This window comes from Arachis ipaensis, chromosome B1, assembly GCF_059453495.1.
Source record: "Arachis ipaensis isolate K30076 ecotype BB chromosome B1, ASM5945349v1, whole genome shotgun sequence".
In the NCBI taxonomy this organism is placed as follows: Eukaryota; Viridiplantae; Streptophyta; class Magnoliopsida; order Fabales; family Fabaceae; genus Arachis; species Arachis ipaensis.
Window position 1 is genome coordinate 128,613,435 of NC_142436.1, and position 17,202 is coordinate 128,630,636.

At 35.0% G+C, this 17,202-nt stretch overlaps 1 protein-coding gene across 1 annotated transcript; it reads right to left on the reverse strand.

The window, feature by feature from the left end:
- Positions 1–790: 790 nt before the first annotated feature.
- LOC107619234 (uncharacterized) lies at positions 791–17,104 on the reverse strand. The gene is made up of 4 exons (XM_088501726.1): positions 16,203–17,104; positions 15,663–16,098; positions 3,122–3,222; positions 791–1,351 (listed from the first exon to the last, which is right to left on the reverse strand). Exons 2-4 carry the CDS (start codon positions 15,729–15,731, stop codon positions 1,177–1,179), a joined length of 345 nt encoding a protein of 114 aa, XP_088357852.1. The 5' UTR covers positions 15,732–16,098; positions 16,203–17,104; the 3' UTR covers positions 791–1,176.
- Between the last annotated feature and the right edge of the window lie 98 nt (positions 17,105–17,202).

Sequence of the window (17,202 nt, forward strand, 5' to 3'; positions counted from 1 at the left end):
AATGCCTAAAATATGATAAATAAAAAAATAGATTTAGAACCATCCAATTTATAAAGAAAAGAAACATCCTAATGCCTAACATAAACACCATCCACGTAGAGGTTTTGGTTTCACCTATATGTATTTGGCTAGTTTTTGGCTAAAACCATTTTAGTTCTTTAGCATTATTGTTAATTATATAATTATTTTTGTTGATATAATATTATGTAATAAAATGCATGTATTTTATATTGACTCTGCATCAAATTAAATTTATTATATTATATTATTATAAATATTTTTTACTAAAAGATTATAAATTTAATTTTGATGTATCGTCTCTATAAAATATATGCATTCAATTACATAATATTACACACTTATGCTAAAAAAAATAATTATCCTTTATAATAAATGTGTGAACAGTTATCAAAAAATAAATATAATTAAATAATTATGTAAAATTTTTTATAATATATCAAAATTAATAAAAATATTATGTGCATACAAAAATTAGCTATAATGTATTTTTATATTAATATATATATTATTTTATTTATTTTTAATATGTATTTTATTTTATTTTATTTTTTTACTAAAAATAAGAGATTCGAACCCGCAATCTCTTAATTGAGTATGGGGAGACTATGCCATTTGAGCTATTACTCATTGGCTTTAATATGTATTTTATATTTCATATAGAAATGACTAATTTAATAGTTAATTTTTAATATACCACTAACATAATTATAAAATTAAACTCATAAATCATTACATAGAAAAATCTATTCTATTTAATGTTCACAAACACTTTTTAATTATTCTAATTAATTACGGGTAATTTTATATGTAAAAAAATGTATAGGGGCATTTTGGGAATGTGGAAGTATTTTTATAAGGAGCGCACAGAGGCATAGACAGTTCCGTGTATCTAGGAAGTACGACAAAAAAAACACATAAACTCTCTCTTGCTCTCACTCTCTCACTCTCACTGACTGCTTATCTCTTTGCCTTTCTCCTTTCTCCAATGGCCACCAAAAACCACGCCGATGACCCCACCGACACCGAGAAGGCCGCCAACGGAGGAGACCCTCCGTACGAAAGATCCCCCATCGAGGAGGTGGCTCTTGTGTTGCCGGAGACCGACGACCCTTCTCTTCCGGCGACGACTTTCAAAGCCTGGTTTTTTGGATAACCTCATGCGTGCTCCTCATCTTCCTCAACACCTTCTTCACCTTCAGGACTCGGCCTCTCACCATCTCCGCCATCCTCATGCAAATTCTTGTTCTTCTCATAGGAAGGTTCATGGCTGCCACTCTCCCCACAGACCACTACAACTTTCTTGATTGACGCTTCTCCTTGAATCATTGCCCTTCAAAAAATAACATGCCCACGAGATATTTAGATCTGCCTAATATTAATCACCAAAAAAATTTTCAAATAATAAGACTTTTTATTTTGTGAAATAATGAAAAAAAAATTGTAAATTAATCATTCAATTATAAACACAAGCAAATTACAATAAGATTAATAGTTATAATTAAATTGTTAAAATAAAAATTTATTTTTTTATATTCATTTAAATAAAAAATCCTGATAAAAGATACACATAAGTAATTAAATGATATGAAATCATTAAAATAGAATGCAAAAATAGTTTTATTCGTCCAAATTACTAAATTATATTAGGTGTAATAGCTTTATTCTAAAATGCATATTTCTCTAGTTATTCACTAAAAAATTAAAAAAAATATGTTTTTACATTGGTATTAGTTTTTAGTTTTACTTTATGATTATGATATGGAAAAATATAGATAGACAATAAAAATACTAAACAATGTGAATAATGGATATATCGAATATTTATTTTACTAAGTGTACGGATAGTTATTCTAATATTAAAATTTAGGTGGATAATTTGACAATGTAGTGTATTTTAATTTAAATAGTAATTTTTTATGTTGTTAAAGAAAATTATTAGTTATCAAACATAACTTTATGATATTATGATTCTACTAATAATTTTTTTTTGTGAAAGTCATTCCAACCTAACAAAACCATTTAAAAATCTCACACTTGAAAACTCTTTATAATAATAATAGAAATGCATCTAATTTTTATTTTCAATTTTGAGGGCCTGAAATAACAGTTGTTTTTTTTTGCTAGAATCATTGTTTATAATGGTTGGTCTTTTTTTAAGTAACAATAATGATGTGGTCCTTATTTTCTGCTGTTTAGCCCCAAATTTCATTCTTCCAAAAACCCATCCCATGAAAAACAAATTTTAGCATAAATAATTTGGATAAATATAAATTGTACCCCAAACATGGGTACAGTAACCATTTCACTAGAAACGCAGACTCTCCTTTAACGGTGAACTCTTACATCACTTATTGACGGGTATTATTGGTTATTGGCACACATGGGGTGCTACTACAATTCCATTGTATCTTACTCCTAAACGTGAGTATTGATATTTCTTATGTTGCATCTAATGCGTTTTGTTTTTTTTTTTTTTTTTAATTCACTTTCCATAAATGTAGTTACCCACAATATCTTCTCTTTTTTTTCGTTTATCTAAAAGTTTTATTTATTCATATTTTGTTCTAGAGACATAAATGTTTAAAAAAATATGGAAAGCTAATATAATTGGTGTACAATATGTATAATAGGAATATTTTTATAATTAAAATTAAATGATAATTAAATTAATTAATTATTATTTATTTTTAATTTTAAATTCAACTTAAATAAATAGTCCATTGTACATATTGTATAAATATTTTATTGGCTCTCTAACCGAATTTTAAACATTTATATACTTTTGTATATAAAAATTGACCAATGTTAGTTGAATCCAAAAAGTAACCGTTCATCTTTCTTTAAAAAATATCTGTTATACCAGTAATAAATAAATTAGTAACATCTACATAATGACCAAATAGACAAATAGTAGTAATAACAATAAATAGAAGAAATGCAAATTTCTGTGGAGTTTTTCCTCGATCAAAGGGTGGTCCATGGTTTTGTAAATTGGGGAATTCGTAGTGAATATTAAATAGAAAATATTAGCACACTACCAAGGTCCTTATGAAACCGTAACATGGAAGGAAGGAAAAAAGAAAGAGAGCAAGAAATGAACCTAAAGAGAGAGACTTGAGCAAAGTTTGATGGCCACCACATATCAACAGGATCAACCAGATACCTCCTCAAAATCCCAGCCCATCCATACCCCAACAATACCTGCAACCCAATTCAGAACATTTTTCACTTTTTAAAAAGAAAAACTTTCCACAGCAGATTGAGACAAATAAGACCAGAATATTTGCTTCAAAGATATAATAATAATAATAATAATAATAATAATAATAATAATAATAATAATAAATCCAAAAGAGAAGGACTTTTACTGTTGAAAATTCGACTAATCTGTCACACTTTTTGCATCTATTAAAAAAAACCAGCAATTTGAAGATAGGATTGTGTATATAAATAACGACAGATTTTGAAGACAGATTTCATTTATATAAGGGGAAAAGACAAAACAAAACAAAACAAAGAAAAAGAAGAAAAACAATTAGGATTACATCCTGGCATCTCCATTCAAACAAAAATGAGCAAGTAAGAGCTCCAGTGATTGACAATGAAGAACAAGGAAAAGATTAAAAACCTGGGTAGTTAAGACAATCTGAGGAGAGCACAGAGAAAGGTCAATGATTGTTTGTAATAAGCCTTTATAACAGTGATGGCACTAATGGAGTAAGCATCTCCACCACCAGTGGAAACACCACAGTTGGCGAAGATGGTGATGATAACGTATTCCTTCATGTTGAAAGGGCCAGGATTCAAGGAGAAGCGCCAGCCAAAAAAGTTGTAGTGGTCTGTGGGGAGAGTGGCAGCCATGAACCTTCCTATGGGAAGAACAAGGATTTGCATGAGGATGGCGGAGATGGTAAGAGGCTGAGTCCTGAAGGTGAAGAAGGTGTTGAGGAAGATGAGGAGCACGCATGAGGTTATCCAAAAAACCAGGCTCTGAAAGTCATCACCGGAAGAGAAGGGTCGTCGGTCTCCGGCATCACAAGAGCCACCTCCTCGATGGGGCATCTTTAGTACGGAGGGTCTCCTCAGTTGGTGGCCTTCTCGGTGTCCGTGGGGTCATCGGCGTGGTTATTGGTCGCCATTGGAGAGAGGAGGAAGGCAAAGAGATAAGCAGTCAGTGAGAGTCAGAGAGTGAGGGAGAGAATTGATGTGTTTTTTTTGTCGTACTTCCGAGATACATGGAAGTATGGAACTGTCTCTGCCTCTGCGCGCTCCTTATAAAAATACTTTCCCATTCTCAAAATGCATAATTCCCTTTTCCACACTCATTCTTATCACGAAAGTTACTTTTTATTATTCCTTTTCTTTTTCCGCTAAGAAAATCAACTACCTTTTTCCTTTAATAAAATAACTATCCTTAATAGGTAATACACTGATGGAATCTCTAGTTTCATGTTGTGATGGCAACAAAGACATTGATCAAAAAAACAAAAGTTGCAATGCTCTTTTAAATTCCATTTGAGAAACGGAAGAAGTGAATTCACAGATGTATGTTACTTACTATGCAAACAGGGTGGTATACATAGGAAGCCTTGTACTCCACGCTGCATTCTTACACCAAATAAATCATCTCACCATAAAAATAATTAATAACAACATCAAACTATGATAACCATACAAATTCTAAAAATATAGAAGATCTATAATTCTATATAGAAAACAAGATAAAAGTGAGAAATCATGAGAATTCTTACTTAATCTGCTCGTTAATAGCGGATTCAGATTCATCAGCGTAGTTCTGACGAGCCAAAGAAACATTTGATGTTACAGGAACAGCAAAAACATCCTTCTGACAGAGATGACATTGCTCTCAAAGAATTAGCAAAGTAAGTAACATACATCTGTGAATTCACTTCTTCCGTTTCTCAAATGAGATTTAAATTTGAGTGTATTGTATTTTGTTGAAAATTGCAAGTTCTTTAAGGAATCAAGTGAAGAAGAAAGAGAGCATGCTGAGAAGCTTATGAAGTATCAGGTTGGTGTTGGAACTCTTGGCTTTAAGGATGATTATGTTATGTGTGTTATGTTTTAAATACCTTAGTGGTCAAAATTTTATTGAAAGATCTTTAGGAAAAGGGAGAGAAATGATTATAGTAATTGATGTTGTATAGCCATATGTCCAAACCATTTTCCTAATGCTCAATTAATTAATTAAGATCACATACTTAGTGCCTTGAATGAATTGTTTGAGTTTGCTAGTGTTGTTGGTTACTACTTGGCTCTTATGATATATGTGTAATGAGATCTGTGATTCTGATTGGTTCAGAATATTCGCGGCGGTCCAGTGACACTGCATCCCATCACAGGTCCTCCCTCAGAATTTACACATGCTGAAAAGGGTGATGCACTCTATGGTAAGTTCTCAATAGTCATCTACCTTGATTTTTCTCTGTTTTCAGATTGATAAAAATAGTGCTATTAGTTGTGTTCTGCAATATAATTTAATCTTATTTTGTTCAATCCATTATCTTAGTTGGGTGTTAAGCAAAATCTTCCCTAACAAGAATAAACATCCCGGTTATATCTTTTGGCTTTTCAGGGATGCCACCCGCAACTGCCACCAACATTTCAAGCTGGCTAATCACAAACGATGGTGGCAAAAGTACAACTATGTTCTATCTGCAGCACTGGACGCAGGCACTGCTTTCATCTTCTTTGCCCTGCAGAATGCAGGCCATAACCTAAAATGGTGGGGATCTGAGCTTGACTATTGTTCATTGGCTACTTGCCCAACTGCACCAGGAATTGTAGTTGACGGTTGTCCAGTATTCTAATAGATAGGCACAAACAACAAATGGTTAAGCCTTTCCTTTTTATTGCTTCTGTTTGGGGTTGGGTGGGCTTGGGGCTGGGAAGAACCTTGCTAGTTAGGCTTTTAATGACAGGGTGAAGGGAATAACCAATTGCTTAGCAAATTATGTACATGCATGCATGTATAATTTGAATAATTTATGTTTATTATAATTTATAATAAATTAGAATATTATGTTTTTTCAAATAATAAAATCAGATACGTTCCTACCATTTAAGTGATTTAAAATCTTTATACACATTCTAACTTTAATAATATATAAATATTATTTTTTTCAGAATCATGTATTAATATTTATGTTTCTTCTGTAATATTTGTTACTAATATTATATAATATATTAATATATTAATGTATTATGTAAAACATATATTTAAAGTATTTTTTTATACACATTTAGCATTATTAACAAAGAAATACTATTATTATTTTAAAGAATTCATTTTTTAAGTATTGATAGCTTGAAAGTATATTAAAATTATGAATAATGTTACATGTACACTAAAACCAGCCACTAAAGTCAGCCACCAATATAAAATACATGTTGGAATATAAATACACATTGAAAATAAATTAAACTACACATATATTTATACACAAATACATTGGTGGCTGATTTTAGTGTACAAATAGTATTTTTATAAAATTATATGACATACTATCATATTAGCATTATTTTTTAACTTAATTACTTGGATATATTTGAACTTGATGAAAAAAACTCATAAATGGTAAAAAAATAAAATAAATTTTTTTAAAAAACTTAAATATTACATATCTAACTTAAATAGACATAATTTATCATATTCAAATATAATTAGCATCTGAGTTGACGAAAATAATTCGAGATGAAACATATGATGAATATAATGCATTGTAAATAATTGTGTAAAGATAATCCTAACTAGGACAAAAAAAATTGAATAAGAACACTTATTATATAATTAAAAAAAATAAAAGAAAGGTTGGATTCATAAAAGAATATCAAAATTATTATTTATATACCTTAAAAAGGATAAATTTCGATAAATTAAAAAATTTCATTAAATGAAATAATTAAGAAAAAAAAGAAAATTAAAAAACAAAAATAAAATACTTTTGACTCTAGAACTTACGCTTATCATCGGTAAATAAATTTAAAATATTAATACACATTCTAACTTTAATAATATATAAATATTATCTTTGTCATAATCATGTTTAATATTAACGTTTTTTTCATAAAATTTGTTACTAATATTATATAATATACTAATATATGTAAAGTATTACGTAAAACAAGTATTATAATGTCTCTTGTTGTTTATGGTTTTTCTTCTTCATTATAAATGAGAGAGAATTCATATGTTATGTTCTAATCATATGGTTGTTCTTATTCTAATTTGTTAACAATTGACAACATTCAAAGATGTCATGATATTAATGTTAGTACTTTTATAAGATTGAGCATTGCCTTGGTGTTGAATGCATGAAAGTGAGTTGAAGGAATGATATGGCGCCATAGAAAAGAAAGTGTTATGCAAGTGATGACATTTACTTCTATATAGTAATTATTATGTTCAACTTATTGCTTTTGTATAAGGCAGCTTCTAGTCTGGAATTTAATGCTCAAAGTTATTATGTTCAACCAATTAAAAGAGTATGTCAAAAGTTATTTATTTTCCAATTTTCACTTATTTATTTATTTATTTTATGTTGTATCTATGCAAATTCTTCCAGGTTTCTAGAATAACATCATGCTATGATTTTTTAATAGTTCTGTCTAGTTTATCCTTCCAAGTTATATGGAATTAATATTTGTGGTGAGGGAGGGAGGGGAATATGAAACGTTAACTCTTGATTGCCTGCCCCGTGTTCGTTGTAAGTTTAGGAAAGATTTCAACTGCACTGGGAGTACCGGTGTTCCAATAGTTTTAACCGTTAATTTGAATTATAAAAAATATATATAATATATATTATTTAAAATTAACGGTTAAAATAATTGGTGCACCGACACTCTCCGGTGCACTTAAAATGTTTCCGTAAGTTTATACGGTCTCTCTTTTAGAAATGTATTAGTTATTCGAAAATATGATTACATGACAAAGTACCTTCCTCTATCATAAATGCTATTTTAACTTTTAAAATTTACCCAAATTTTTTATCAACATATCATTAGATTTTGTTTTTGATATTGGAGTAGCAACGATGTTTTTTTTAAAATGTGGGTTGATAGGGTGTTATTCTTAAATATAGAACCGTTTAATTAGATAAATAAAAATCGGACCGTCCGATTTGTGAAAAGCACAGAAATCGAACGAAGAATTTGTGAGAATACAGAAATCGGACCGAAGGATTTCTTTTAAAAAAATTTTAAAAAATTTGAAGTATAGAAATCGAACCCTCTGATTTGTGTATCTTCCACACTTTTGAAAAATACCAAAAATTAACAAAATTATAATATTAAGATATATCACTACTCTTACTTCTATATACAAAAAAAAAAAAAAGTCACATATCATAGGACATAGGAGACATTCAACTTGCTTGAGAAAATAAAAATATTCCCAATGAAAATAAAATGATGATTTGAGAAAAGAAAAAGGTTGCTTTTTTTTTTTCCTTTCTAGTCAGGGAGTGAATGTTTGCTCAGATTTTGCGCCACTTTTTTCTCAATAGAAAAAACTGAATTTCATTATCAAAGGTCCAAGTACTTTAGGATTTTTTTTAAAATAAAATAAAAAAATTAATTATTTTTTAAAACCTTACTTTTTAATTTTAATTTATCAGATATGATTTTTTTTAGATTTAAGATAAGTTCGCCGTACTTCAGCGGACTCAGACAAACTCCATTAATTTTATAGAGTTTGCTTACTTTTGATGAACTGCACCCGAATTTTTTTCAAAACCAACGAAACTCAAATTTTTAAGTCATTATCATGATTTCCAAAAATACATAGGAGTACAAAAAATACATAAACAACAAACATGACTTTTAGACAATGATAATAGTTGTTATTGTCCGTTGTGAAGTTTCAAAATTTGAGTTAGGTACGGCAAACTTGCCCTACATCCCAAAAAGATCATATTTAAAAAATTAAAGTTAAAAAAAATGAGATTTGGAGAATTAATTATTTTTTTATTTTTTTTCGGTGAAATTAAGGGGCCAAGGCCCAAAAGAACTAACACTAACTACTCTCTAAAGGATAGGAAACTAATTCCCTTTTTTTCTCACTATCTATGACCCTGACGAGATCACTTGGTGGAGAATCTAAGAAGATAAAAGCAGATTGCTTTCCTAGGCTCCTTTTGGCAAGCCAATCAGCACATTCATTGCCTTCACGGAGGGTGTGATTGAAAGCAAGCTCCCATGGTCTATTTATCATGTCCTGTATATTTCTTAAAAGGGCACTGGTCTTTTGCGATTGAAACTTCTGATTCAAAATGTCATAGGCTTAAGTTGAATCCACTTCCACTATAAGCCTTCTCATGCCTAATTCCCACGCCATTCTCATCCCATGGTAGGCTCCCCACAATTCTGCTTCCAAAATCGAACAACATCCGAGATTAGATTGAAATCCCGCCAGCCACTCTCCCTCATGAGTTCTGAGGAGACCTCCACACCTGCTTTTGTCCCGTTGTCTCCTACAGCTCCATCAGTATTCACCTTTACCCATCCCTTGGGAGGTATACTCCAATGAATATACTGTTGAGACTGTGATCTTCTCCCTTTCATCCCTTGCTGTTTTCTTTGATGAGCTTCCTTGAAATTTTGGACTGTGTTCCTAATCACTACATTGGTGTTCTTGGGCCTTATGAACGGTGGTGAGAATATCTCTTGATTTCTCCACTTCCAAATCAACCAGTTAGCTACAAAAAACTCATCCTTCCAATCCAACGGGGAGTGCTTCCCAAGATCATTTTTAAGATTGAAATTGATCCACCCTTCTAAGTCTAAACCAAAGAAGACCGCAACCGCAGCTGGGTTTAAGAGTTGAGTCCAAATTCTTGAGGCTCTCGGACAATCTCTCAAAACATGGAGTGTTGTTTCAGGGTGTCCAGTACAGCAATGGCAATTTGGATTTGTCCTTAGCATTCTGGCTCTTCTACTTGCTGTCAGAATTCTTCCATGAGAAACCTGCCACATGAAAATTTTTATTCTCTCTGGCCCTTCCACTTCCAAATTGACATCCATTTGGACGTGCACTCAATATTTGTTGTCTTGGTAAGTTCTTTATAAGCAGATGCAACAGTGTAACATCCATCAATAGTTAATCCCCAACAAATTGAATCTTGCAAATCTTTCTTTGGGGGAGGGATGGATTTAATGATGTTTATGATGTGCTCAGGCAGAAACTTCTGAATATCCACAATATTTCATTCACCCTTGTCATTCACATAGTCCACAACCAAATCATCTTTTCTAGAACTGGGAATTGGATTGATGGCAGCTCTATCAAGTCTATCATAATTCGGCACCCATTTATCCTTCCAAAAAAGTGCATTTCTCCCGTCTCCAATCACATACCTACAATACTTTTCTACCTGTGGCCATAATCTCACTAATTCTTTCCAGAGGGTGGAATCATTTGCCCTTCTACTCAGCCCTTCTGTTCCTTCCCTTCCTTCTATATACTTGCTAATGAAAACTCTTGCCCATAGTGAGTCTGATTCTGTGATAAGCCTCCAAATGATCTTCATAAGGAATGATTCATTAACAGCCTGAAGGTTCCTCATTCCTATTCCGCCCTGGATCTTCGGCTTGCAAAGTGTACTCCAGCCAATGTAATGGATTCTCTTCTGTCCTTCAGAATCACCCCAGATGAATTTTCTTTGGAATTTTTCTAGTTGGTTGCATATCCCCTTTGGTAGTTTCGAGTGTTGCATATCAAAATTTGCAAGCGGACTCAAAACTGTCTTGGCTAGAGTGATTCTCCCTGCAAGAGACAAGCACTGGGTCTTCCATCCCTTTAATTTGCTCTCCATTCTGTCGAAGACATTTTTAAATTTTTCTTTTCCCTTTCTATGGTTACTAATGAGGGCTCCTAAGTATCTCCCCAAGACCGGTTTCTCTTGAAAATGACAAACATTTAAGATGGCTTCTCTATCTTCCCTTCCCGTATTGTTAGAAAAGGTAACGATGGTTTTAATACTACTTATTTTCAAGCCAGAGACAAAGCAAAATCGATCCATACATCTCTTGATTTCCTCCATTTGGCCTATACAAGCTTCTCCAAAGACAAGCAAGTCGTTGGCAAATAAAAGGTGAGAGATTGATGGTCCCGTGCGCCCAACTTTCATCGGGGTCCATCTTCCTGCCTCCACACTATCCTCTATAATATGTGACAGTCTATCAATTGCTATGACGAAGAGGTATGGTGAGATGGGATCCCCTTATCTTAGCCCTCTGGTTGGATGGAAGTCCTCAGTTTTTCCCCCATTCCATAGAACATTATATTGTACAGAGGAGACACATGCCATGACAAGGTGAATAAATTGCTCTCCCAGGTTGAAATCTAGAAGACAATTTTTGAGGAAATCCCATCTGAGGCGATCGTATGCCTTTTCAAAATCAAACTTTATTGCCATTACTCCCTTTCTGCCTTTTATTTTCTTCATCGAATGAGCTAACTCTTTAGCTATAAGAATGTTATCATATATTTTCCTGCCCGGAACAAAACTAGATTGAAATGGAGCAATTCTATTCAACATAGCAGGCTTGAGTCTTTCTACAATGATCTTCGCGATGCACTTATAACTAACGTTGCATAAGGAGATAGGTCTAAACTGAGTAATAGAATCTGGAAATTTCACCTTGGGAATGAGCGTGATAAGGGTGGAGTTGATATCATTCATCAAGCTAGGATCCGCCCACTTTTGTTTCACCATACTGATAAAACTCTCTTCCACCATCTCCCAATGTTGTTTGAAAAATCTAGCAGGAAAACCGTCTGGGCCTGGAGCTTTCGTAGACCCAATCTTGAAAAGTGCTTCTTTGATCTCTCTTTCTGTAGGCATCTTCCTCAGATTCTTCTTGATGTTCTCGTCTAAAGAGGGATAAGGCCTTACATCATATAAGAAGAGTGGCCCTTCGTTATCATCTGCATACAAGATTTTGAAGAAGGATATAACATGGCTTGCCAACTCCTCGTGGTCCTCAATCCACCTCCCTTCAGAGCTCTTCAATTTTAAGATTTTGTTCCTCCTTCTACGAATGATGGTTCGAGCATGATAATACTTAGTATTTCGGTCACCTTCTATCACCCACTGGTCCCTAGCTTTTTGCATCCACATTATCTCCTCTTTATCAAGGATATCCTCCAGCTCCTTTCTCAAATTGATTTCAAGCTCCTCCAGAAAAGGATTGTTTCCATAGTTACCTGCTCTTTGTATTCCTTATATCCTTCTCATTAGAATTCTCTTCTTCTTTCCAATATGGCCGAATGTATCTCTATTCCACTTGATGATCTCTTTTCTAAATTGGTTCAGAGATTGATTCAGGTTGATGCTATTTTTCCAGTGTCCTCTGACAAAGTCATTGAATTCAAGATGTAATTCCCACATTGCTTCATATCTGAAGGGTTTGTTTTGAATTTTCTGAGTACATGGCAGCATAGTCACATATAAGGGATGATGATCAGAATTAATCCTTGCCAAGACTTCCACTCGAGTCTCTGGGAACCTGGTCCTCCAGGTCACATTCGGCATTGCTCTATCCAAACGCTTGAAAATTCTATCTAAATTCTCCCACTTTGGGCCTCTCCACGTGAAACGGTTTCCAACAGCTCCAAGGTCAAGAAGCGAGCAATCATCAATCCATTTTCTAAATCTTCGACAAGCTCCTATATCCACTCTTCCTCCACCTTTCTTTTCGGAAGGGTCAGCAATGTCATTGAAGTCTCCGATTACTAACCAACCTTGCCTTATGTTCTGTTGAAGATTCCTTAGATCATGCCATAACTCTCTTCTTCTACCTTCTTGTGGGCTTGCATACACTGCCGTAAGAAGCCACTCTTCCTGTATACCTCTTTTAATTCCCAAATGCACATGCTGAGCTTTAGACACTAACACAAAAATATTGATGTCCACATCATTCCACATAATCCATATCCCCCCACTGAAGCTGACAGCCTCCTCAATATGATAGTAATTAAAACCCAGCTTTCTAATCACATTTCTGGCCTTATCACCACTGCATCTAGTCTCCAGCAGAATCACAATGTCCGTTCTATACACCTTCAAATAATCAGTCAGGGTACGGCCAAAAGGCTTCCCAGCCGCCCCTCTACAATTCCAAGCCATAATATTCATAAAGACAAAATAAAACAGGGAGAAACTATTCCGCCATATTCATGGCCTCCTCTTCGTCATAGATGATTGTATCTGATTCATTTCTTTGTGGTATTCCATACCCTTCTCGCACCTGATTCTCTCCAGATTGGTTTTGATGGTGTCTCTGTTCCTCATATAGTTCCATGACTTCAACCATTGTCACTGTGTTGACCGGATTCAGGTCCGGTGACTCTGGTTCAGGCCCTTCAATGTCATCCATATGCTCATCTGACATTATAGTTTCTGGGACAAATTCTTCTACCAATGACCCATCTTGGCCTTTCTCTCCGATGGTAGTTGGGGGTTTGTTGCTCTGCTGGGTGTTTCTAGGTTTGCTACTGTTATTCTTATTTGTGGGGTTCATGTTTTGGTCACTGGGTGCTTCGTTGGATTTGGTCTGTTGGGATTCATTTTGTGTTTTGCTAGCCCCAATTTGGATTTCAGTCTTGTTCAAATTTGGTATCTTAGGGATTGGACTTGGGTTGGGCTGTGGAATACTTGTCTCTACCTGTTTTGGTTGCGGGTTAGTGGGCTGGGTTTTATTAGGCTGGGGAGAACTGGTTTTGTTCTTTGGATTAACCACATTAGTAGCATTTTTCTTTCTGCTTTGTTTTTTATCAATTGATGTGTTGGGCTATTTTCCTTTACTGAAGTTAGTGTCCTTCTCCATAGATTGCTGATGTAGTATAGAACCTTCTTCAATGATATGATTCTCTTCTTCTGCAACACTGAGAATAGCAAACCTAGTACCTTTTTCTTGATTCTGAATCTTCAAAATTGCATTTTGGGCACCTCCACTACCTTCTCCAGGCTGGACTTTTCCTGCTTTTTTGCCACGATTTGTCCTCTGAACCATCATCCATGGTCCGTACGCACTGTCTTCCTCTTCCATTACCTTTTTACCTTTATTATTATTGTTTTTTCCATTATTACCCTCTTCATTTTTGTCATTTTGTGGAACCTGCTTCTCTCCAACATCCGACTCCTTTTCCGCCATGGCTACTGCCCCTGAGGCTTCGTTCGCAACAACTTTCCGGAGCAGCTATTACTATCATGTCCTACTAATCCACATTGAAAACAGATGCTGTGGAGACCTTCATATTCAACCAAATATCTGATTCCATTAATAGAATATTGTAAGACAAGGGGTTCTGTCAGATGAAGTTCAACACAAAGTCTTGCAAATTTGCCTCTGCTCTTATCTGCTGTATTTGTGTCCACTCTCATAGTTTTTCCTAGAATGTTGCCAATTCTTTTCAGCATCTCCTCTTCATAATATTCAATAGCCAAACCTGGAAGCCTAACCCATGCAGCTATACTATCTATGGTTGCTTTCATTGGGTTAAAGTTTGGTTTCCAAAACCTAATGGCTAGATAATGATCAAAGATTTTCCATGGACCACCTGTCAGGGCAAAATCTAAATCCTCTTGTGAGAAGAATTTCATAATAAAAAATTCGTTGCCAAGATCCATCACCTCAATAGAGCCCTGTTTTCCCCACATAGCCTCTAATCGCCTGCTTAGTACTGGCAATGAAATTTTTCTTCCAAGCAATTTGACAATCAATGTATCCCACCATTGATGTCTCAGTGATTTAAGTCCAGCATCATTAATAATAAAATTATAAATACCATTTACCTTCTCTACTCGTATTTCAGGAGAGGGCTCATGGCTTTTCTTTCCATTGCTGCTATCGTTGGTTTGGTCTTTTTCCATCTCTTCTGTCTTCTCTCCAAGTTCTTCGTCTGAAGAGGAAAAGCTATCATCTTCAATCTCTCCCACTGGTCTTCTCCCCCCTTCACTGCATCTCTGAAGGATCTTGTTGTTGCTCGGCCTTCCACTCCACTCTCTAGCTCTCCAATCATCCAATCTTCCTCTCTCGGCACTAAGGATATCTCTCCTGAGAAAGCCTCACTTTCTCCAATCTTGCGGACCTTCTTTCCATATCTCTAACGGAGCTCTGCATCTCGCGGTTCCATATCTCGTGGGTCATGGGACCGTGAATGTCCTCCACGGACAAAGCCACCTCTCATGGTGGTGGAAGAAAGGTACTGGTTGCGAATGAAAGGATGTACGGAGAGGAAAAATAAAAACAAATTTTTGACAACAGTTAAATTATATTTATTTTTTTATTTTTACTTTAGAAAAAAATCCAAGTACTTTTAAGTAGTATGTTAATTACAACATATATTTTAAAAGATAGGATTCAGATTAAACTTCTTGAAATAATATAGAAAATATCCAACAAACTTTTGTTGGGCCAATAATGCCTAAAGTAAAATAATGTCCCTTATGTTTTGGACCGAACATAATATAAAGAGGGCTTAGAGGGGTGTGATGATCCAAGTCCAACTTTCAGGTGTATAATTGTTCAAAGCTAAAACCAGTTCACAATGCAACAACGGAATGCAGCACAGACAAAATACTAAGAGAAGGCAGGAATGGTGAGAGGAAGAGAATTACCTGGAGGCCTCCGTCACACAACAGGTTGAAGGTAAATACAGACGCTGCTTTCCATAGAAAAACAGGCATGGCAGTTTCAGCAATCGTTATTAGAAACTGTCAAGAAAAGATTATCACTGGGACAACATCAGCATTAGCAGCAGAAGCTCAAGTATACATAGAGGCACTCATTCTCATTAAAAATCTACAAATAGTGAATTGCATAATTGAAACAGACGCTTATCTCTGGTTCAAGCTATTAAGACTAGAATGCCAATAGCAGAAGTGGATGCAATCATCAGAGACATTCTCCAAATGCTGGACATTCTCCAAATGCTGGACGAGGCTCCGGACGTGGGAGTTACCTGGACTTCAAGAGAAGGCAACAAATTAGCTCACCAACTGGCAGGGATGGCAGCGGTGAATGGACTAAGGAGACAGTGGACGTTTGATCCTCCTAATCAAGTCAGGAATACAATCAGAATAGAAGCAGGTTTTGCAATACTTCAGCATGATCAATGGACGCCAAATCAAGTCAACGAGGTTTCAGTTTCAACCAACCAGTAAGGATTCCAATCAGATGACCTGGGAGGGTGGAAATGAAAACCCGTGACAGGCAACAAGCTGAAGGGGGAGAGCAGTCACGACCCATAGAGTTGCATCGGCCTACCGAAGACACCCGCAATCACGCTTTCGAAAATTGGAGAATGGAACGAGGTGGGGGCGCCGAGGGACTTAATGCTTCGCGACAGGCTTGGGGGCAAAGGAGCAACAAGGCCGAGAATCCGAACGCTGCTGCAGGAGCTTCAGGGCGGATCCAACACCAGGCGCTTCAAACATCCGGCGTTAGTGGCGAAGTGCGGCAACGGAAGAACCCAGAAGGAAATATTGCAGATTCGGACTGAGGACAACATCGAGGAAGAAGGCTTCAGGCTTCAGATCCATGCATCAAGTCTTTCGCCTGTTGATAGAACTTCCGGCGACAACGGCAAGCGCGGACAGAGTGCAATCGAAGAAGATGAACTTAGGTTCTATTAGGGTCGGGCACCAAGGGGTCGGGTTATGGGGGTGTTTCGGGTTCTGGTTGTTCGGCCGGGTCAGATCTCTGGCCCATGGCCATGTCAAAAAAAAAACCGCTAAAACCAGTTGTTTTTGAAATATATTGATAAAATAAAATAGCGAGAGAAAATCAATTGTGCCTCTGTCATAAATCCTATGAGATGTTTACAATTTTGTCACTTATAATTATAAATTTAGCTTGTATATTAAACTAAAAAGAAAGTAAGTAGTATTTAGAATTTAAAATTGCATGTATTAATTCAAAAAATCTCTAGGCTTATATTTAATGTTGGTTTTTTGAACATTAACTCAATACATAATAAGCTAAGAAAAGAAAACCGAGTTTTAAAAAGCCAACAGTTGTAGCACTCATGGCTTATTAAGTACCTACTGAGTTGGTTAACATTTTAGGTTGCTTAGGGTGCATGGATTGGATATATTGATTATTCAGTAAAAGACATTACCTGGATCTTTGAACTCTGGAACAACAAAAGAAACATTA